The 23,095-nt window shown below is 38.8% G+C and overlaps 1 protein-coding gene across 9 annotated transcripts in view; it reads left to right on the top strand.

Moving 5' to 3' along the window:
- The window catches only part of LOC143881207 (uncharacterized), a 38,482-nt gene extending 15,387 nt beyond the window's left edge, over positions 1–23,095 (top strand). For 2 of the 9 annotated variants that reach the window (XM_077384199.1, XM_077384194.1), the window contains exons 3-11: positions 18,792–18,843; positions 19,403–19,653; positions 19,744–19,929; positions 20,010–20,102; positions 20,184–20,285; positions 20,362–20,586; positions 22,455–22,538; positions 22,623–22,847; positions 22,953–23,095. In XM_077384199.1, coding sequence (XP_077240314.1) covers positions 19,636–19,653; positions 19,744–19,929; positions 20,010–20,102; positions 20,184–20,285; positions 20,362–20,586; positions 22,455–22,538; positions 22,623–22,847; positions 22,953–22,976 — 957 coding nt within the window. In that variant the 5' untranslated portion in view covers positions 18,792–18,843; positions 19,403–19,635 and the 3' untranslated portion in view covers positions 22,977–23,095. Of the gene's footprint in view, positions 1–18,791; positions 18,844–19,313; positions 19,654–19,743; positions 19,930–20,009; positions 20,103–20,183; positions 20,286–20,361; positions 20,587–22,454; positions 22,539–22,622; positions 22,848–22,952 lie in introns of all 9 variants that reach the window. The other 7 variants (XM_077384196.1, XM_077384192.1, XM_077384198.1 and 4 more) reach the window with 5 other exon arrangements.

Genomic DNA, 23,095 nt, shown 5'->3' with positions numbered 1-23,095 from the left:
AAACCTTAGGAACGAAGAACCATTACTAACAAGAATGGATTAGGAACACTTTTATGAAACTTCAACAAGATTTTTCTCAAAGAGACTGCTGGTCTTGTCTTCTGGGGATTTTGATAACTGAAACCTTGAACATGATACTTGAAATTAGTAATCTAGAACAACGGCTCTCTTGGATATAATCATGGAAAAGTGAGATTTGCCTCTTGACAGGTGTTTAGATAAACATTTCGTGACCATGATAGTATTTAACTAACTGGAAGGAGATTCTGAATTTTAATGGTTCATCTCTTTGAGAAATTAGCTCAACCACCATTGCATCTGAGGCTCTTCCAAGCTTAAGGTGACTTCCTGGGGTATGATCTTTTTACGGAAGCTGGGCTTTCTGATGTTTCTACTTCTGAATTTTTCTGAGTTGATCTTCTTTGAAATGAAGCTGCTTGACTAGATTACCGAGCTCTTTCATACGATCGCAGGGAGTTGCCGAGGCCGGGCCTCCTTCACCAAGACAGTTGCATCATTTGGGCATAAGAACGACGATTAACTCTTTCTAAAGAGAAAACTTAGATAAAAGGCACTACTAAAAGGATTAAGCAGCTCTGAATGAGTGAACATAGAATGACAAAGATTGACTAACTACACTGACAGACACAGTAATGCTTCTGACTTAGTTAACGTTTTATTTGGTAAGTCTATCTTTTCGAGGAATGTTTTTTTTTTTCAATTGGTAAACACTGGACTTTTTTCTTAAAACAGTAATGCCTCAAGGATTTAATTACGATCCCTAAGATTGCTTAGCTTCAATGCCCCTAGTTTTGAGGATGCCACTTGAATTTGCCTGAACTCCAGTTGATCTTCAGTCTTGATATCGGCTGTAGCCTTCTTATAATGATTCTCTTACCGCGACCAAGTCACCTCTTCGGGATTTTTAACTTGGCGGACCGTGCTAGCCTTAACTTTTGCCTGAACCGCCTTTCTAGGTTTTCGATTCAGCAGGCTATCCCCTTAGCTTTTGCCTAAGCCGCCCTTTCGGGTTTTCAACTTAGCAGGAGAATGATCTTAAATTTTGCCTAGACCGCCCTTTCAGGTTTTCAGTCTAGCAGATCTTCAAACTCCGTTCTTTTTTTTCTTTTCTTTTTTCACTTTTTGTGTTTCGGGACCTGTATCATTAGTTCTGAACACCATAAGGACTTTATAGGTAGGATAGGGCTTTTCAAAGAATGGCTTAAGGTTCAACAAAGATTTCGACCGAACCTGTGAACAGGTTGCCTACATATCTGTGGACCCCGATCCGAGAGAGGGTGCGGTGAGGGACGTGTGCCCCCACGCGAGTCAGTCTCAGGATCATCCACGTGAATGGAGAGCTCTACCAAGGAACTCTCGAAAGAAGTGCCTCTCACAGCATGAGTGGCGATATAAAAGGTGAGATACCTCTCGATTCGGGGACTAGCCCAGATTCGAGGCGTACCTTAAACAAAGAAGAGTCGCCATCCAAGAAAAAAGGCAAATGGGCCTTGGATCCCATACTATGCTCTGTTGCAACGGATAACCAGAGATATAAAATAAGGTTCGTGCCTGGTTACGAATTCGGAAGGTCTAAAGAGCACCTCATCCGCCCAAGTGCAAACACTTGGTCTCTTATGCCATTTACTTAATAATTTTGGAGAGCTTTGGGCGAAAATCATATGAAATGGGAATGAATATCTCCGAGAAGACGTCTATCTAATCATGCATGTCTCGGAGATGAAATCAAAGGCACACAAGATAAAATAAAAAAAATATGTGTCACCTAAGCATAGCTAGGTTATAAGTGACATGCCTAATGGGTGTCTAAGTTCTGATGAACAAACACATGCATGACACACCAAAAAAGTATAAGGTCTGCACAATAAAGTAAGAAAACACTGCAAAACATAGAAAATGACTCGATACCATACAACCCTAAGACTCTAATCTATACCTAGGCCCGAGTCTTTAGATGATCTGATGTTCATCCAAAGAAGCCTACGTATCCCCGCCTCCACGAGAATCAAGGCAACGTAGTTCTTCGCACCTATTCTAAGCTATGATGCCTAAGACATCTAGACCTCTATCCTAGACTCGATCTAAAAGACCAGACTAGTTCTTAAAGCTTCTTGTGTGATTATTTAAATTCCAATGGATTGTAGATTTTAGAACACCCTATATGCTCTAACTAAATGCAGGTTAGCCCTAAGCTAATGCAGGTGGTTCCTATAATCTATGTGTAGCTAGGCTGTATATCCTAAGAAAACAGTAGGATCTATCGTATCTTAGACCTAGTCATCAATTGGCGATGTGGATCGCCAACTGACCGGACGGAGGCGTAAAAACTCCTAGCTAGGACTCACTCAAACAAATAAAACACACAACAAACAAACAAATGAACGGGAGAGCAACTCCCGACTCAAAAACTCTCTAACTAGGACAACTTCTTAACTCTAGAGGAAGATCCTTTCGAAGAAAACAATATTTTGAAAAGATTTTTGTAATTTTGAAGGATTTAAAATGCTTATTTTAAAAAAGTTTGGCTGGACTTGGGATGGGGATCCCAAGCTGCACTACGTACCTCGTGGAAGAGGATCAAGCCAACGTAGTTCGGAAATAGATTTTCCTAACTACTCTCCTAATGACTCAAGATTTTTGAGATTTTTGGTTTTTCAGATATTTTTTATGTTTTTGACATTTCTAAATGTTTTTGAAATGTTTTTGTTATTTTTAGCACCAGAGAACAGAATCCTATCATCATAAGGTTAAGGTAGACTCCTGATATCCCGCAAAGGTCGGATAGCCTCCTATGCTTTGCGGGGGAAAAAGACAAAAACACGACTCTGCAAGGGTTGGACAGCATCCTATACCTTGCAAGAGCGGATAGAAAAAACATGATTTGATGAAAGGTTGGATGGAATCCTAACCCCTATGATGATAGAATTTGATTCCTGAACAAGAGGACTGACTCTCTAGACTAAGGACGGATTCCTATGCTAGTGGACTATCAACACTAAGATAAAGCTCACAAGTAATAAGGAAAAGGAGACCCTGTGCATATTTGACAAAGGTAAAACACCTAGCCGGGCCGGATAGCTACCTAGCCCTAGGGTGCAACAAATGTGCAACCCAATACCCATAAGGATAGGGGTATGCTGCCAAGCCGAGAAAGGTGTTCTCCCGAAACCAAACGACGCACAAAGAGGAGGTTTAGCAAGAAAATGAGACTGGGTAGACTAAGGACGGATTCCTATAGTAAAGACTGACACTGGAATTAGGAATTCTAAGAAGGATATGCTAATGAGACAAGGCATGTCTCTTAAAAGAAAAAGAGATAAAGAAGGGTGCTAGTGAGACTATCAAGCTAAGATAAAACTCACAAGTAACAAGGAAAAAGAGACCTTGCGCATATTTAGCAAAGGTAAAAACATCCAGCCGGGCCGGACAGCTACCTAGCCCTAGGGTGCAACAAATGTGCAACCCAATACCCATAAGGGTCGGGGTATGATGCCAAGCCGAGTAAGGTGTTCTCCCAAAACCAAAAGACGCACAAAGAGGAGGTTTAGCAAGAAAATGAGACCAGATAAGTCTCTTAGACATAGAGGTAGGATAAAGAAAAATGCTAGCAAGACTAAGCAAGTCTCCTAGGATGGGCTTGAGCTATCACTTTCATCGCCCTACAAGAAAAGGGGATTCTAATATCTAAAGAAAATTAACAGCAATCTATAAGACTGTGTTAGTCTATCAAAGAGAGAAGAAAAAACTGCCAGATAATTGCAAATTTCACTCTATTTTTATAAAAATAAATCAAGTGCTAAACAAAGAAGAATTTTCAATAAAAAAACAATACACAATCTAAAGCAATCATAAAATGATAAACAACATTAATTAGTCCAGACCAGCCACTGGATAGCCTAATAAAGTAAAATAAAACAATATCAAACACTTCTAAACCAACCACAAACCCCAATACGGGGACTCCAATGAAATCAGATGATGCCAAAGTAATCATCTGATATCAAATACACATGATAATATTTCTAATCCCGCCTTGAGATCAGACAGTACTCATGTCGATAATATCGAACAGAGTAGTCATCTGATCTCCTTCTTCCTATTAACAATTTATTTAAATAAATAAGAATGAGTATAAGAAGCTTTGAGATAATCATACCTGAATAATCCATTTATCTTCAGAATCTAACTCAAAACTATAAGATGAAAGAGAAATATTAAATTTCCAACAGATATTTAATAAACCTTGATATGCAAACAAGAGAGGATTAATAAGCTTTCATTATACATGTACCCTAAAAGTACCCTGAACATTCGCAAACTTCAAGTACTAAAAGAAAAACTCAAAAAATATCATCCTAACATATCAAATACTCGATTAAGCCATTCCATATAATCACAAATTCATACTTGAACATAGAACCCAATGATATTCAAAAAGATTAGAAAATTACCTGAATTTAACTAAAATGAAATGAGAAAAGCCTCAGCTGATGTTAAATTCAAAAATGATTGTTGATGATCTCACTTTCTTTGAAGCAACCGGATCTCAGCAAAAATGATGAGGTCTCAAATGATAGTAGTCAGATTTATGTTTTGACATTTATGTCAAGACCAATCTACTTCCACCCTTTCAATGACAATGGAGTTATAAGTGTGGTTCATGAGGCAACCTAGGTTTTGTAATTAATATTGCAAATAGATGAACAATGATACAAAGATCCCCTATCCTCAAAATTTTAGGCATTCCCTAGCAAAAACATGAACAGCTGACACCCATACAGTTTCAGCTCATGAGATAAGATACACATGACCACCTAACATAGCAAACACATATGTTGAGTCAATGCAACTATCTAACATGAATGTGTATTTCCTGACATTAACTAAGCTTCAAGAAGATCACAGATAGCATATGTATGTATCATAAGTTCTTAATGATATTGACATCCTGAAAGAGAAGCAATTACTATTGCAATAATCTCTCTCTCATTCATTGCACACCTCACCATCTATTTTTCCAAAATTATTAATCAAAGGATCCTACACTGATAGGCATGAGATAAGCTTTGCCAATTCCTCAAAACTTTTTCATATGGTTTTGGCATGCTAAAACAATTGGCCATAGAATTTGATCGCTTGTTCAATTTAATTTCATTCACTTCATCTTGAACCATTATACTAACTTGTACACAAAATCAACCAGGAAATAACTTTCAGAGAAATTGATAGGGAGCTTGGCCTCCAAATTCCGGTGGAAATAAATGTACAAAAATGTATAAACAATCTCAAGAAATCGACCTTCCAATAAGGATATTGGCAATCTTATCTCATAAATCACAAACACCTACTCAGAACTAGGGCATGGATCTAGAGGCATTCACATCAATAATCCAGAAAAGATGAGAAGAATTGGGAATAACAACTCACCTTTGCCGGTTTTCATTCTTTGATTAATTGCAAGGATCTATTAAAATCATGAGGATACCTGGAGCCAAAATTGCAGAAAATTGAATAATCGAATCCACGGGAGAAAATGAATTCAATCTCTCTCTCTCTCTCTCTTGATGATCTCTTTGCTTGTATCTTTCTCTACTCTCTCACCCTATCCTTCTTATCTCTTTCTCGAATTTATATAAGAAAAGGCCGGAAAAAGTGCTCCTCGCCGGAGAAGATGACCGGATCTTGCCTAGAAATGAACAAATCTCTCTGGAATTTAAGAAATTGGCGGATCTAAATGCAGATAACTGGAATCTATGGAGATTCGCCGAAGGTGACGAAGAGATTAGATTCGCAAGGTAGGAGTGTCGGAGGCGAAATAGATCATCAGATCTATAGGAAACTCGTCAGAATATGAGAAATTCCGGTTGGAAAATGAGTTAGGGTTTGCAGGAGATAATGGATGTAGCTGATGAACAGACCATGGCGAACTCTCTCTCTCTCTCTGCTCCTTGATACTTGCTGTAGAAGGTGAATCGGCTGGGGAAATGACCAGAATTCGATCGGATCGTGATCAGAGAAGAAAAAGGGATTTTGAGGAGCTTAGGAAGAATAGAAAATCTCTCTCCTTCCTCTGATTTTGGTGGCTAGAGTTTGAAGAAATGTCCGGAATCTATGGAGATCCGCCGGAGAAGAAAACTTTTGGCCGGAATGGAAGATCCGGACGAAGATGCGCTCGTCGAAGAAGATGAGCTCCCCAGAAATGGTGGATTGACCGGAGAAATAGCCGACGAAGAGGAGAAATGAGATTAGGGTTTGTGATTTGGGGATTTTTCTCCTTCTCACTGCTCTCTGGATTTTTTCAATTGGAAAAATAAAAATAAAAAAAAATCCCCTTTTCCTTTGTAACGAAAAATGGGTTTTATATAAGAAAAACTAAATTCGCACCCCCTCTATTACCTTGGACAGCCCCATCTAGGATAATCCACCCCCCTTTTGCCGGTTTATACTAAGGCATTCCCTCGGCTCGTTTACCAGGCAAATGCGCTCGGATTTCGACGAAAATTTACAGGGACCTAGCTGGGACCTTGACCTAGCTAAGGGCGGAGTTTGGGATCCTAGCTGATTGATTTGGTTGGATTTTTGTTCAAACACGGAAGGCTCAAGGTACGGTCAAAATGGGGTGTCTACAATATCCCAAGGTAGGAATCAGGTCGTGTGTAGTTTAGGGCGAATGCCCCTAGTTTGAAGATAGATTGTTTGAAGGTTAATTGATTTTTCTTTCTTTTTTCTTTCTGGAATAATTGACTTCTCTTCTTTTGGAACTTGTCCCTCTTTTTTTCTGAAAGGATTGAATTTCCTCTTCTTTTTTTTGAATCGACCGAACTCGGTTTAACCGGGCTGCCTACGTACCCCAGTGTAGGGATCAGGTCTCGCGTAGTTCGGGGCGAATGCCCCTAGTTTGATGGGTTTTTAAGAAAATTTTATTCAGGCTCAAAGGGTTTGCAAACAGGTATTTGTTTGACATTGGGTTCTGATTTTGGGATTTAATCGACCAAAGGAGGCCTTCCGATGTTTAGATTGGGAATCGATCTAGGTTACTAGAGTCCGTCGGTACTGATTATTTTTTTCTTTTTTTCTTTTGTTTTTTTTTTCACGGAGTTTGACGCCATTTCTCGGTAAGAGATAATGGATCTTCTTCTTTCAAGATTCTAATATGTGCTTTCGACTTTCATAGAGCAAAACTTGTTCTTTGACATCCTCCATCTATGGGTTTGTAACTCTTGATAAGATACACATGACCACCTAACATAGCAAACACATATGTTGAGTCAATGCAACTATCTAACATGAATGTGTATTTCCTGACATTAACTAAGCTTCAAGAAGATCACAGATAGCATATGTATGTATCATAAGTTCTTAATGATATTGACATCCTGAAAGAGAAGCAATTACTATTGCAATAATCTCTCTCTCATTCATTGCACACCTCACCATCTATTTTTCCAAAATTATTAATCAAAGGATCCTACACTGATAGGCATGAGATAAGCTTTGCCAATTCCTCAAAACTTTTTCATATGGTTTTGGCATGCTAAAACAATTGGCCATAGAATTTGATCGCTTGTTCAATTTAATTTCATTCACTTCATCTTGAACCATTATACTAACTTGTACACAAAATCAACCAGGAAATAACTTTCAGAGAAATTGATAGGGAGCTTGGCCTCCAAATTCCGGTGGAAATAAATGTACAAAAATGTATAAACAATCTCAAGAAATCGACCTTCCAATAAGGATATTGGCAATCTTATCTCATAAATCACAAACACCTACTCAGAACTAGGGCATGGATCTAGAGGCATTCACATCAATAATCCAGAAAAGATGAGAAGAATTGGGAATAACAACTCACCTTTGCCGGTTTTCATTCTTTGATTAATTGCAAGGATCTATTAAAATCATGAGGATACCTGGAGCCAAAATTGCAGAAAATTGAATAATCGAATCCACGGGAGAAAATGAATTCAATCTCTCTCTCTCTCTCTCTTGATGATCTCTTTGCTTGTATCTTTCTCTACTCTCTCACCCTATCCTTCTTATCTCTTTCTCGAATTTATATAAGAAAAGGCCGGAAAAAGTGCTCCTCGCCGGAGAAGATGACCGGATCTTGCCTAGAAATGAACAAATCTCTCTGGAATTTAAGAAATTGGCGGATCTAAATGCAGATAACTGGAATCTATGGAGATTCGCCGAAGGTGACGAAGAGATTAGATTCGCAAGGTAGGAGTGTCGGAGGCGAAATAGATCATCAGATCTATAGGAAACTCGTCAGAATATGAGAAATTCCGGTTGGAAAATGAGTTAGGGTTTGCAGGAGATAATGGATGTAGCTGATGAACAGACCATGGCGAACTCTCTCTCTCTCTCTGCTCCTTGATACTTGCTGTAGAAGGTGAATCGGCTGGGGAAATGACCAGAATTCGATCGGATCGTGATCAGAGAAGAAAAAGGGATTTTGAGGAGCTTAGGAAGAATAGAAAATCTCTCTCCTTCCTCTGATTTTGGTGGCTAGAGTTTGAAGAAATGTCCGGAATCTATGGAGATCCGCCGGAGAAGAAAACTTTTGGCCGGAATGGAAGATCCGGACGAAGATGCGCTCGTCGAAGAAGATGAGCTCCCCAGAAATGGTGGATTGACCGGAGAAATAGCCGACGAAGAGGAGAAATGAGATTAGGGTTTGTGATTTGGGGATTTTTCTCCTTCTCACTGCTCTCTGGATTTTTTCAATTGGAAAAATAAAAATAAAAAAAAATCCCCTTTTCCTTTGTAACGAAAAATGGGTTTTATATAAGAAAAACTAAATTCGCACCCCCTCTATTACCTTGGACAGCCCCATCTAGGATAATCCACCCCCCTTTTGCCGGTTTATACTAAGGCATTCCCTCGGCTCGTTTACCAGGCAAATGCGCTCGGATTTCGACGAAAATTTACAGGGACCTAGCTGGGACCTTGACCTAGCTAAGGGCGGAGTTTGGGATCCTAGCTGATTGATTTGGTTGGATTTTTGTTCAAACACGGAAGGCTCAAGGTACGGTCAAAATGGGGTGTCTACAATATCCCAAGGTAGGAATCAGGTCGTGTGTAGTTTAGGGCGAATGCCCCTAGTTTGAAGATAGATTGTTTGAAGGTTAATTGATTTTTCTTTCTTTTTTCTTTCTGGAATAATTGACTTCTCTTCTTTTGGAACTTGTCCCTCTTTTTTTCTGAAAGGATTGAATTTCCTCTTCTTTTTTTTGAATCGACCGAACTCGGTTTAACCGGGCTGCCTACGTACCCCAGTGTAGGGATCAGGTCTCGCGTAGTTCGGGGCGAATGCCCCTAGTTTGATGGGTTTTTAAGAAAATTTTATTCAGGCTCAAAGGGTTTGCAAACAGGTATTTGTTTGACATTGGGTTCTGATTTTGGGATTTAATCGACCAAAGGAGGCCTTCCGATGTTTAGATTGGGAATCGATCTAGGTTACTAGAGTCCGTCGGTACTGATTATTTTTTTCTTTTTTTCTTTTGTTTTTTTTTTCACGGAGTTTGACGCCATTTCTCGGTAAGAGATAATGGATCTTCTTCTTTCAAGATTCTAATATGTGCTTTCGACTTTCATAGAGCAAAACTTGTTCTTTGACATCCTCCATCTATGGATTTGTAACTCTTGATATTTGATGATCACTTTTCAGCGCTTGCTCTTGAACTTCTTTTCTTGAATTTGTTGGCTTCATGTTATGAATTTGAGAACCAAGGTCATTGATTGGAAATATGAAAGTTGTTCCCACTCTATGCCCCTTGTATAGCATATGTCTTCTCACTTTCTTCATTTTCTTTGAGCTTTCTATCTATGTCTTGCCCCTGGTACCGGTTGTAGCTTTTCTAGACAATCTTCTTATTCTTGAAATAATTTTATCAATTCTTCACACTCTTCAGAGGGTAATGTATTTTTAATCAGCATTCACTGAATCCAAGTTTCAGTGCCAGTGCTTACCACTTCAATTTCATCTTTGAAAGGCTGGGATTGGCGCTCCTCCTCTTGTTCAAGTAATTGCTGTGACTCAAGTGGAGTTTCGTCAATTTTGTCCTCATTTGAGGAGGGAGTCTTACTTTAAGATCAGAAGCATACTTAAGAAACAGACACAAGTGAACTATTGGAACTGAAATTTTTATTTAAAGAAAAAGCTATTACATCTGACGACCTATCCTGAACATGCTCAAGATTCACAACTCTAAATAAAAAGAGAACCAAAAGATAACTTGCCTGGACTAGGCATTGACCTTGAACTGTAAGACCGGACTCAACAATTGTACTGACCATGATGACTGACTCAATCATAAAATAGTAAGTGACTAAAACTTTAACTGCTGCAACTGTTTGGCGTTGAAGGCTCGGCGAAGGCTGGTTCGTTTTGAATCATCATCATTGATGATACTTTCAATTTTGGATTCTTCCTGTTCTACTGCAGCTAGACCTGAGCTTCTCAAACTTCGATGCGCCTCAGCTTTATCCGGCGATGGTGTGGCATGGTTCCACACAACATTTGGCATTTGCTGGAATGATAGCTTGCGCTCGTCAATCAATTTTTGGATCACACGCCTCAAAGTTATACACCGATCAGTGGTGTGCCCTGATCCTTGGTGAAAGTCGCAGTGTTCATCTGCCTTCCACGTCCTGGGGAGTGGATTGGGAGGATCCTTAATGCGAGGTAAATAGACATTACCTGAAGCCAACCCTTGTAGCAATATAACAGACGGCGGAAGCGGGAGGGGGGCGAATTGCCTACCTGGCTTTTGCTGAGGTATAGGTCTTGGTTGATCATATTCGATTACCATAGGCTCCTGTGACCAGTTAATCCTCTTTTCCCTTTTCTTAAACCCTTTCGGGATACCAGATCGTGGGATAGGCAAATCAGTGAATTCTCTTTTAGGAGTTTCAAATGGTGGCTCTTGGTCATAACTAAGAATTAAGGGCCCAAAAGAGTCCTGCTGGAGCTGAGAGACAGAGTTTCCGGTAACAACATCTTGGACTTTGGTATTTTTGTCAGCGAAATGTTCAGAACCTTGGGACTGACAACACCCGGTTTGCATTTGTTGCTTCATCTGATGAACTTCTTCTGTTAGCGCAGCCATTTGTCTAGAGAGGTTCACAATTAGTTCTTCCGAACCCATTACCATGGAGAGGCTGGGATTTTTGCCCTCAGAAACAACAGTGGTTGGACCAAATTTCTCAGTAAGTTGGGCTTTGATGAATTGATTTTCTTCCTTCAATTCCTTCACCTGTTGGACGAGCTGGGCTAGGGTTTCTGTGACATGAAAGAGTTGAAAATTTTCCATAGAATCTGCCATAGGTAGGAAAAAGTGGATAGAGAGACTTCCAAAGAAAATGGGGAATTAGCTTCTTCACTGGCCACGAATAGATTCACACCCAAGAAGCTTTCCTGGATTTTCAGCAGTGAACAATCCTGACATAGAAACAATAAACGCGAGATGTAAGCCTTACACTCAGGGAATTTTTCCTTTCTATGGTTGACATGATAATTATGATACGACTAGATAAGGAATGGGAAGTAAAGTGATGGTTCCTCAAAACAAATAAACACAACAATGATGACATGATAGCACGTGGGAAATGCCCCTAGCTCAAGGATTATGAGAGTGAACTCTGAAGGACTTAGCAAAATAATCTTGAAAAAGGTAGCCCCTAGAGGAGGAAGAGACCAAGGGTACAAGCAAGATTAGATCATCTGGACCAGGCATGATCAGATCATGAGATTGCATAATCGAAAGATTGTGAGATTCTGCTCCTGCCAGTTAGGGGATGGCATGAAGATACGATCGAATCGTATGACAGAAGAACGAAAGACGCACGATCAAAAGATTAGATGAGATAGCATAAGATTGCTTTCAACGGATAGATCATGAATGACTAATCCTATGAGATCTTTGGAAATGATGGGATTTATATCCTAACCCCAAAGGGAAAGTTTTTTAATCTTCGTACATTTTAACAGTGTTACCTGAAGGCATCAACCCTAATCCTAATCTATCGGAGTGGAGAGAGAATCTCGACTCATGACTTTGTTCGTGTATCTAAGGACCGATTGTGACCATTGGAAGATGGACCACGACCTAATCTAGACACCAATGGATAGGATATCCTAAACTAGGCTCACACACGTGATGCACATGTGTTCGTATTCTACATGCATGTGTGGGTTAATCTAGGGGTAAGGCCAAGAGTTCCCTTAGCGCGAATCCATGTTCGATATACTGTACCAGTGTCCGGCGTATCAGTACGTGAACAAGAGATCCGTTTACGCACCATCAGGTGCTAGGCCAAGGGTGTAATGCTTCTCTAGCACAGAGGCACCAGGTGATGAAATCCCAGTCAACCATACTAGATAACACTCCGGGTTCTTAAAATAGGACGTGTGTGCATGTGAGATGCAGGGTTTAGATGCAAGTGATGTAAGTGTGTGCAATAAGTTCGCGCAGTCTATGATGCCTTCAAGTTTTGTTAGATTGAGTTCAGGTAAAATGTGATGAGAAAATAAAGCATACAAACTAATCTAATAAGCATAGAAATGATAGAGTTTTTATGAGCCAGTTAAATTAAATTCAAATGAATTATCTTTTGAAATTTTAATGAAGTTAGGTGGTCCCCAGCAGAGTCGCCAAACTGTGGGACCCGATCCCGCGAGAGGGGGTGGGGCGCGAGCCGCCACTCTCTCTTGGTCTCTCGCACCCACGCAATTGGCATGTGCATTTTTATTATTGATTTTAATTCATCTTTTATGTGAACTTGGGATCACTAAGGCAATCCGAATTCCACACAAAAGAGACTGACAGAGTCGCCACCTAGATGTGAGATCTAGGACCCATAATTAACCAGAAATCTAGACTCGCTACCTGGTTACAAGAATGGAAGGTATGGGGATTTATCCACCACATGCATCATTCCTGCCCGATAATCGGTCTTCGATTCCAAAAGTTAACTCTTTTAAATTTATTTTAAATGGCTCATTCAACTCTCTATTAATGTACTAACTACGGGACATGCATCCTATGATCTAATTTCAATGTGAATCCTAGATGTGTATCTTGATTTCTTAATTGGTTTGAATTCAATCTAAGTGAAAGTTCTCATAAAATTCTAATTTCATGGAAAATCCTAAGTGATTTAATTAAGCATTTACAAGAAAATTAATATACAAAACCCCACAATTTGTTGTGAAGCCGACTCGCGGTTGGTATGCCATCAGACATCCAAGCTGCCTACGTACCCAAGCCTCACTGAGATCAGAGTCGACGTAGTTGGGTGCACTTAAGCTAAGCTACTTATGCCTAACTCAACTAAGACACCGACCTAGACTGATTTGACTGTTTCAACAGTTTTAAGAGGAGTTATTTAATTCAAGTTGAAGATTTTATTATCGTAGGATTTCATCTAAGATTCTATATGATTCTTATCTAAATGCAAGTTGTTCCTTAGACTAATGCAGGTTAGCCTACATCCAAGTTTACTAGGCTTGTCCTAGGGAAAGATTGGGTGACTGGTGTAACTAGACCTATGGTACGGTTGCTATCCATAGCAAGCATCCGTGATGAGGCTGGACTCCTAACTCTAGGACTCCCTAAAACCTAAAACTCCCTAAAACCTAGGCAACGACCTGACACCAGTGTTCCTAAATTGGGCTCTAATGGTTCTTATATCGGAAACCATAATCCAATAGTTCCGAAAGACTCGAGACAAATCGATTCAAGTTCTTGAAGTTAATGAATTTCAGATTTCAAGGATTTTCAGTTTTGGACATTTAAGGATTACCAATGGCTCTAGGGTTCACCAATTTCGGCCTAGAATAACATCCAAGGAAGGGAATCGTGCGCTCTTTCCTTGTGCAATTTAATACTTAAGTTATAACATCTTATTGCCTGGCATATCTCAGGATTTCCATTGACAGTAACCTCGGAGCCAACAACATGCTATAGCTTAAATGTTCAAATTGTCAAAGATCGAGTACAATAGGGATACGATTATGGATGCACTGGCCATTTTTCCAGGAAAATCTAAAGATTCTAAAATTTCTGTTTCAATGGATTTAGCAATTAATATGTGACAAAAATTCAAAGTTCTTTAGAAACTTTATGATGATTTTTAATTAATTTCGAATTTTCAATGAATTTTATCAATTTTAAACCATATGAGTGATTTTACAAGTGAAATTGTTGCAAACGAACTCGAAATGAGTTGAAACTTCTAAAACAACAAGATATGATGAGATGTGGCTTACTGGAAGATTTTTACAGATTTTTACATTCAGCTCATATTTAATTTTGATTTAACAATAACGAGACCAGATTGCAAAAATAACACAGAAACTACTAGCAATAGAAATCTAAATTCATTGAAATTTCTACAGTAGTAAGATATAAGTAAAAATAGCATACTGTGAGATTTTCATGAATTTTAGAAACTATTTACTATCAATTTAGGATTTTTCAATTGTCAGACCAGATTATGAATTAACACTACATCCCATAGGAAACAAGATCCAAATAAATTGAAAATTTTACAGAAGGAAGAAATATAAAATATAAGACTACGGTAAAACTTTTGTGAATTTTAATAGTGATCTGATGTCAGTAAAAATTCTCACAAAATCTAATAATTTTCAAAGAAAGCATTAAATAATATATCAAACAGAATCCAAAAATTCTTAAAAATTCATGGTAGAATGTATCAGTACCATATTATTTTATCACAAAATTTCATTAATTTTGAAATCCATTTAGTATATATTTTATTTTTCTTTGTCGAAAAGATATTTTTGAAGAGTTTTCCATTTTTAAAACACGATTTTCGAGGAAATTACGACTCCGGAAAACGTCCTTTAATCTTGTTCTGATATGATGAACACAAGAAAAATTTTAAATTCTAAAAAATAGATCATCCTGAGATGGCTATTTTTTCGAATTTTGTAATTTCTCAGCCATTATTTTAAATAAAATTCCACTCATCACTCAAATTTTCGAAATCCTTTGATTCAATGTCTGATCCAATCCGATTTTTATTTTAGTCTATTTAAATAGATCAGTGTATTAAATTTCGGGACGAATCGGAATTGAAATACTCATGTAGATCATGATTTTGAGCACACACATATAATATTGAATTAAATTCAATTAAATGCTAAAAATCATGCAAAAATACATAAAAAATATCAAATAATCCTGGAAAAATCTGAGAATAGTGCACCTACCTGTGATGGAGATTTTGGGTATCCTTTGAGTAGGACAAGATTTGAAGGCGGGGATATGGAGGATTTCTCTAGTAGTTTTCTTTGAGTCTTCTTCCTCTTTTTTTCTTCTTTTTTGAAAGAAGAGAGCATGGGTATTTATAGGTGAGGGATGAGCCAGGTTGCCATCTTTAGGGCCTAGAGGTGTAGGGTGCAGATTGAGTGATGGAAAAAGGAAGGGGAAAGAATGGCCAAGATCGGATTTTTCTAGAATATTCTCCCTCTTCTTTGGCATCTTCCATTTAGGTCATGGCTATGTTAAAAATGGCAGGCACTTATGCGGCCAGGATCAAGTACTAAAGATTTAGGAACAATTCAAGGTCCAAGATGATGCCATTTGTCCTTGGAATCTTTGTAGATTTTGGAAGCAAATTTCAAGGCAGGGGAGATGTCCAATTTGGTTGCCTTTGTAGAGAATGGAAACGATTTGGATAGTTGCGATTAACTGCAATCTCCATGTGATCGAAAGAACGGGCGAGATCGGGTCTCCAAATATCCTGAAATCTTTGCAATGATATGGAATAAGATTGGGTGGTTGAGATCAATTTCGATCGAAAGAATGGACGAGATGATGCCTCCAAATCTCCTAGAATCTTGTAAAAGATTTTTCAAATATTTTGAATGTAAAAATCGAAAAATGCGCTTTTCATGAGATTTTGATGTCCGATTACGATAATTCTTTCGCCATTAAAATCGTTGATTTTTCTTCTTTCATTTAAGCCCAATGTTGCCATAGAAATATTATTTTCAGAATTTTTGACCAATGCGAGCCGTCGGTTTTTAACAGCGAATCGTTTTTCCAACCGTTGATCAAATTGACGATTCGATTGATCCAACCAACTTAATCAATTTTTGATGAATGATCCTAACCTTTGAAATATGAATTTTGACAACAATTAAAGTACTGAAAGCACTGTTGTTGATAATTTGGTTAAATTATTTCGACGGCTCTCGTTCACCCACATTGATCCGTGATTTTTTACTGGGTATTTGCTCAATTAAGTGACACAATGTTTAATCTGAATTTGAGATTAACCTTGATCGATTCTATTTTGACTAAATGATCACAAATTCTTAGTAAGGAAAGACACCCAGGTTAAGATATGCCCTTGATCTAACGATTTACAGAAATCGGGTCTCGGAATGGAATCAGATCCCGGGCTGTGAAGTGACCCTAGCTTATTTTGTCCCGATTGATGATCCGTAAAGTCAGATCGAGATATTAATGACCTAAAACATATAAATCCATGATAGAGGGGCTCTCACATGGATTTAACACACTAAATTCACCAATCAGGGTATTTTTCAATTTTTCGGATCTAATCATCTCACCAGGTACATCTCTTTATCATTTCGGTTTTCAGAAAATTTGAGGATGCATACTTTACCAATGAAATTCCACGGATCGATATATTAGGTTATTGTTGGTTAAAGTGTAGCAAAATGAGGGTGTCTACACGTCAGCTCGGTATTGATTGAACTTTGTAGCTTCTTTAGAGAGTTGTGTTCAAAGGTTCTCAAATCGGGCGGACTTATGAAATTGAAAAATAGGATAGCACTAACATTATGCCATATGGAAAAGATCTTTCCACCGGCATTTTTTGATGTTATGGTGCATTTGCCAATTCATTTAGCGGATGAGGCAAGGTTAGCTGGACCAGTACAATACCGATGGATGTACCCAATCGAAAGGTATGCAGAGCTTCTCAAAATTTGTTTCAACAGTTAATTTGTGTACATATTTTCAGTACAGAACGTAATACAAGTATTCACGTTTTGTAGGTACCTTCTAACATTAAAATCGTATGTTCGCAATAGAAATCGTGTGGAGGGATCTATTGCAGAGGGGTACCTTGCGGAAGAATGTTTAACGTTTTGTGCAAGATATTTGGAAGGGGTTGAATCAAACTTGAACCGACCACAAAGGAATGACGAAGATGCTCCGTGTGAATTTGAAGAAGGATTCGCTATTTTCTCAGTATCAGGACGCGCTCTAGGAAAGATTCATATGGAACCCATAGATCCACGGACAGTCAAACAGGCACATTGATATGTTTTCTTCAACTGCGCTGCTGTCAACCAATATCTTGAGTAAGTTACTTCAAGTGTCATAATTTAATATTTCCCGAATCTTCTTTTCTCTTACATCATTGATTCACATGTAGAAAACACATTGCCAAACTTTGGAGCGAGCGTCCCCGTGCTCTCCCAAGGGACATAGATCACACTCACAAAGAGCGGTTTCCAGATTGGTTTAAAAACCATGTCAGTTTTTTTTCTTGAGCCCAGAACAGGTCTATTTGGAATACAACTTTTTTCTATAGCCATAATCACCCATTTTTTTGTATAGGTTGAAAAGTTGCATGAGTCAAATGAGCAAATCTCAGAAAAACTTAGATGGTTGAGCGGTGGTCCATCTAACATTGTTAGGAGATATACGGGCTATATTGTAAATAGAATTCGCTACAATACTAAGGATCGCGAGAAGGGAAAAAGAACACAAAATAGCAGAGTTGTTGTCATTGCAAAAACGAATAGCTTTGCGAGCGCACGAGATAGAAATCCAACCGCGGGAGATGTTAGTTACTACGGTGTCTTGACGGATATCATCGAACTCAACTATTACGAACGACTGAAGGCATTGCTATTCAAGTGTGATTGGTTTGATATAACACCCAATAGAGGAATAAGAAAGGATGGGTTCGGTTTTACGGTTGTAAACACGGCCCGACGTTTGTCATCAGATGAGCCTTTCATATTGGCATCGCAAGCACAACAGGTGTTCTACGTACAAGATAAACCCGATAAACCCAACAACAATGATTGGCATGTAATCATCAAGACGAAACCTAGGGATTTGTACGAAGTGCGTGGAGACAATGACGAGACATATATACAGAGCGAAGCGGTGGAAATCCAGAATTTGGAAGAAATTGAACAATGGGAACGGACAGATATTGTTGGGACAGAGATTGATATACCATTGGATGTCTTCAGTCAGGAAAACCAAGACGAAGAAGAATCTGATACGGAGCAATACGATAGAGATGGAGTTGATAATACCTCCGTGGAACTCGATGGAGGCGATTCTGAGTGATATTTCAAATTTGAGTTGTGTCATGAGGTGTATCTGTGCCTAAGAACAGCTTGGTCATTGTACTCTCATTTATGCTGTTGAAAAGTTTCTTTCGTGGAATATTTTCCACCTCAATCATAGCATGGGTTGGGTCCATCATTTTACATTAAAAGGTTTTTTTTTGCATCATTTCTTCAAGTGTTAAGAACTCGTTTACATAATTTGGTCATTGTACTTTTATTTACATAATAAGTTTTTCTTCTTCTGATTTTCGACTGTACAAGTGTTAAGAACTCGTTGCTCTTGCTCTTTCTATACTAATTATATGCAAGGTTGTGTGGATTATATGAAGTCCTTGAATTAGAATTGGAGAAGGTTCTGATATCTGATATTTTTTCATGCATTGGTAAACAGAAAGATCTGTTTGATTTCCTTGCGCATCCATCAAACAAGAATCCTATCTGAGGTATGTAACATTCCACCATTGAAAAGTAAAAAAAAATCGTATATGCTAATTTATATGCTCTTTGGATGGATGTTACTCCTCATATTAAATTCAGGTGCATGCAAAAGTTTCATTTGATAAGTAGGTTCATCTGATGGTGGTTTCATCTTCATCCATTGAAATTTGAGAATGCTATGATGTTTCCTCTAGCAGGTCTACTTACACAGCTTATTTATCTTGATTTTTGTTGGTTTGATTTTTTTGGTATTTATGGTCTGTTCACTTCAGATTATACACCTTTTTCCCATTTTCTGTTGACCCATCATGTATAATTCTAGCTAACCTATATCCTTTAACGGTATGAATACTGGGGTTACAGCTTATATGTTGTCCCTTACTGTTTAGATTATGTTCTTGATTTTTTTCTCCTTGGACTGAAAGGTTGATTAAATTTTGAATTTATGATATCTCTTTCTATGTATTGTTTCAAGTTACAGGTTATCTTATACATTTAAAAAAAATGCCTGGAGAGAGTCAGGCTCCATCCCATTCACATGACTTTGAGCTTATGGATGTTCAGTCTGAAGAGGAGCCTCTCACTGACCAATCTCAGAAGGAGCATCCTAACCGGTCCAGTGCCTCCTCATCGAAGAGGAAAAGAGGGCCTACACGTTGCAAAAAGACTTGGGGCAGCCAGATTCAGAAAATACAAGTCCTTTCGAAAGTTTCCTCGAGAATATTGCGAGGACAACTGAAAAATGTCCTATCTCATATAGGGACTGGAGGAGGGTTCCACTTGAAAAAAAAGAAGATATGTGGGCAATTGTAAAGGTAAACGTTGTTGAATCTGTATATATGTCTACATTTATTTTTATTATTCTAACCTAATGATACTTATATTTCACTTGACATGTAATACAGACTAAATATGACGTTCCTGAAGACAACAAGCCGTATGTTATAGCAGACCTTGGGAAGAAATGGCGGGAATGGAAGTCAACCCTGAGGAGTAAATACTTCGTCCAACATGAACCACCACCACCTGGAAGCGTGATCCTGTCAGAATATCAAATTCTATGCGACTTTTGGAACTCTCCTGAAGGGCAGGTAGACAATATTACCTCCTGTATTATTCTCTCCTTTAAAATATTATAGTTATATATCTATTTATTGTTTTCACACTGCAGAAACTTTGCGCAACAAATAAGGCAAACCGAGCCCAACAAACGATAGCACACACTGCCGGTTCGCCGAGCTATGCAAGAGTGACCAAGATGGAGGTAATTTCAGCAACCTTTTATGTTGATTTACTATCTCTTTTTTATATTGATCACTTGCTGTCATTATTGAAATGTGTACAGTTCAAAGCTAAGAAGAAAATGCCGACCCGTATGGATACGTTTGTGATTACCCATACGAAAAAAGACGGGGAGGCTGCAGATCCTAAATCCAAGGAGATTATGGTATGTTTTACATAATTTGTTATTTAGGTCAACAACTTTATATAACTTGTCATTATTTTCCCTCATATTTTTCTAGGAAAAAATCAAAGAGCGTCAGGAGCAGAATCCCGAACCTGAATCGAGCGGGATCCCTTCCAGAGATGACCTCATCGGCCAGTTAATGGGCGAAGAGACACTTGGTAGGGTGCGTATGCTTGGGTTTTTTGCTACTCTCTCTACAACATTGGGCACTGCAACTAGGCCTTCTCAACCCCGAGGAAATAGTTTGCATCTTAACACGAAAATGGCCCAATTAGAACAGGTGAATGCAATTATGGCAGAGGAGCTGACACAAGTGTGTAGACACCCCATTTTGATCGGACCGAAGTTCGCTATGCTTGGGCGAAACCCCATCCAATCATTTCCGCCATGTTTCGCACTTTTCCGTTAAGTGTTGAGAGAGAATATTCCCAAGAGTTCGAGCAAGAGAGAATTTGGATCCGATTGATGGGCCCGTCTTGAGTATTTGTTTAGATTTGGATCAAACAGGGTGGCCCGCGCATTGTTTTAGTGAAAAATGAGTTTTGAACCTACTTCGATCCAACACCTAAAGATGATCATCAAGAGAACGGTCAAGATCTCAGAGAAGTCGTTTTAACAACCAATTTTGTTACGATCATCAGGTTGAGTTACTCGGATCAGCCCATTGAAATGATTTAGGAGGACACAACCTACTTAGGTAGGGGACCCATCAATTGGATGGTCTGGATCGTCATAGAGGAATGATTTAAGGGAGCACAACCAATTTACATTGCGATCCACCATTTGAACGGTCAAGATCATCAATTGTCGCCCATCAAATGGACGGTTCGGATCATCAAATGGGAGTGATTTAAAAATGGGGTAACATATTCACATTTTGATCTATTGGATGGTTTGGATCAGCCCATAGGATTGATTAGTGGAGCACAAATTAAATCACATCGCAGCCCACTATTTGAACGGTCAAGATCATCAATTGTCGCCCATCAAATGGACGGTTCGGATCATCAAATAGGAGTGATTTAAAAATGGGGTAACATATTCACATTTTGATCTATTGGATGGCTGGTCTGTCCTAGAGTTATAGGAGCGCCTCCGTCCGGTCAGTCGGCGATCCATATCGCCGAGTGATGACTAGAGTAGGATACGCTAGTCCACCCTTGGTTTTCCGTAGGAAATACAGCCTAGTCACACATAGGTTGTAAGAACCACCTGCATTAGCTTAGGGCTAATCTGCATTTAGTTAGGGCATATAGGGTGTCATAAAATCCACAATTCACTGAAATTTAAATAATCGTACAAGAAACTTTAATAACCGGTTCGGTCTTTTAGATCGAGTCTAGGATAGAAGTCTAGGTGTCTTAGGCATCCTAGCTTAGAATAGGCGCGAAGAACTACGTTGCCTTGATTCTCGTGGAGGCGGGGATACGTAGGCTTCTTTGGATGAATACCAGATCATCTGAGGACTCGGGCTAATCACTTTTAAAACTGTTGAAACAATCAAATCACTTAGGATTTTCCATGAAATTAGAATTTTAGGAGAACTTTCACTTAGATTGAATCCAAACCAATTAAGAAATCAAGATACACATTTAGGATTCACATTGAAATTAGATCATAGGATGCATGTCACATAGATAGCACATTAACAGAGAGTTGAATGAGCCATTAAAAATGAATTTAAAAGAGTTAACTTTTGGAATTGAAGACCGATTATCGGGCAGGAATGGTGCATGTGGTGGATAAATCCCCATACCTTCCATTCTTGTAACCAGGTAGCGAGTCTAGATTTCTGGTTAATTATGGGTCCTAGATCCCACATCTAGGTGGCAACTCTGTCAGTCTCTTTTGTGTGGAATTCGGATTGCCTTAGTGATCCCAAGTTCACATAAAAGATGAATTAAAATTAATAATAAAAGGCACACGCCAATCGCGTGGGTACGAGAGACCAAGAGATAGTGCGTGGCGGCTCGCGCCACCACACCCCTCTCGCGGGATCGGGTCCCACAAAGTGAAACAACAAATGTCGCAGATCTTAACCCACCTCCAGGGCGTCAGCCCCAACTACATAAGTTTTTCACTATGTCCCTTAGGATTAATACGTAAATATTTCATTTCATACATTTATTACACTATCTTTCTTAGCAGACTCCAGAAGATGTTTTCCAGTCGCGAGCTAATGCACCTTCCTCTTCTGGCAGTCATGGATTACGATCACCCTCCTCAGACGAGGTATAAATCCGTTATGTAAATTCTGACTTGATATTTTGATCATCTACATAAGTCATTAATTTTGTTTCTTATAATGTTGATAAGGTTGTTTTATTGAGTAAAATACGAAAGGGAGTTCAAGTGGCAAGGGGCATTTTTCTGAGCAGAGATCCGAATGATGAGGTTGATGATTTGCCGATTGGACTTGGATACTCCGTGGTCCAAATCGATGTCGTATTTGAGCCGGAGGAACCTTTCCTAAAGCCATCCCTATACCTCAAGACTATTGGAGATGCAGCGGGAGCACCAGTCGCTTGGCAGTCCTATCTTGTAAGTAAATGACCAATGAAAATTTTACTACTCCTTATTTTTGCTGCTATTAACTTGGTGTTTCTAATTTATTTTAATATTTTTTTGTTTGATTTCTTCTTGCAGATTAGACCAGCTCATACCGCTTGAGGCCGACCTCTACTATATGTTTTGATTGTTTTTCAGTTTCATAGTTGATTTTCGGACTATATACCTTTTGTTGCATTGTAATAGACATTTTGAGTTTGTAAAGTTTCCTCGTTTATGGA

The sequence above is a fragment of the Tasmannia lanceolata genome, unplaced genomic scaffold, assembly GCF_043159265.1.
Source record: "Tasmannia lanceolata isolate RefF3 unplaced genomic scaffold, GAP_Taslan_0.1 ptg000007l, whole genome shotgun sequence".
NCBI lineage: Eukaryota > Viridiplantae > Streptophyta > Magnoliopsida > Canellales > Winteraceae > Tasmannia > Tasmannia lanceolata.
Note: the sequence above shows the minus strand (reverse complement) of the source record. Positions and strands in the feature narration are given on the sequence as shown.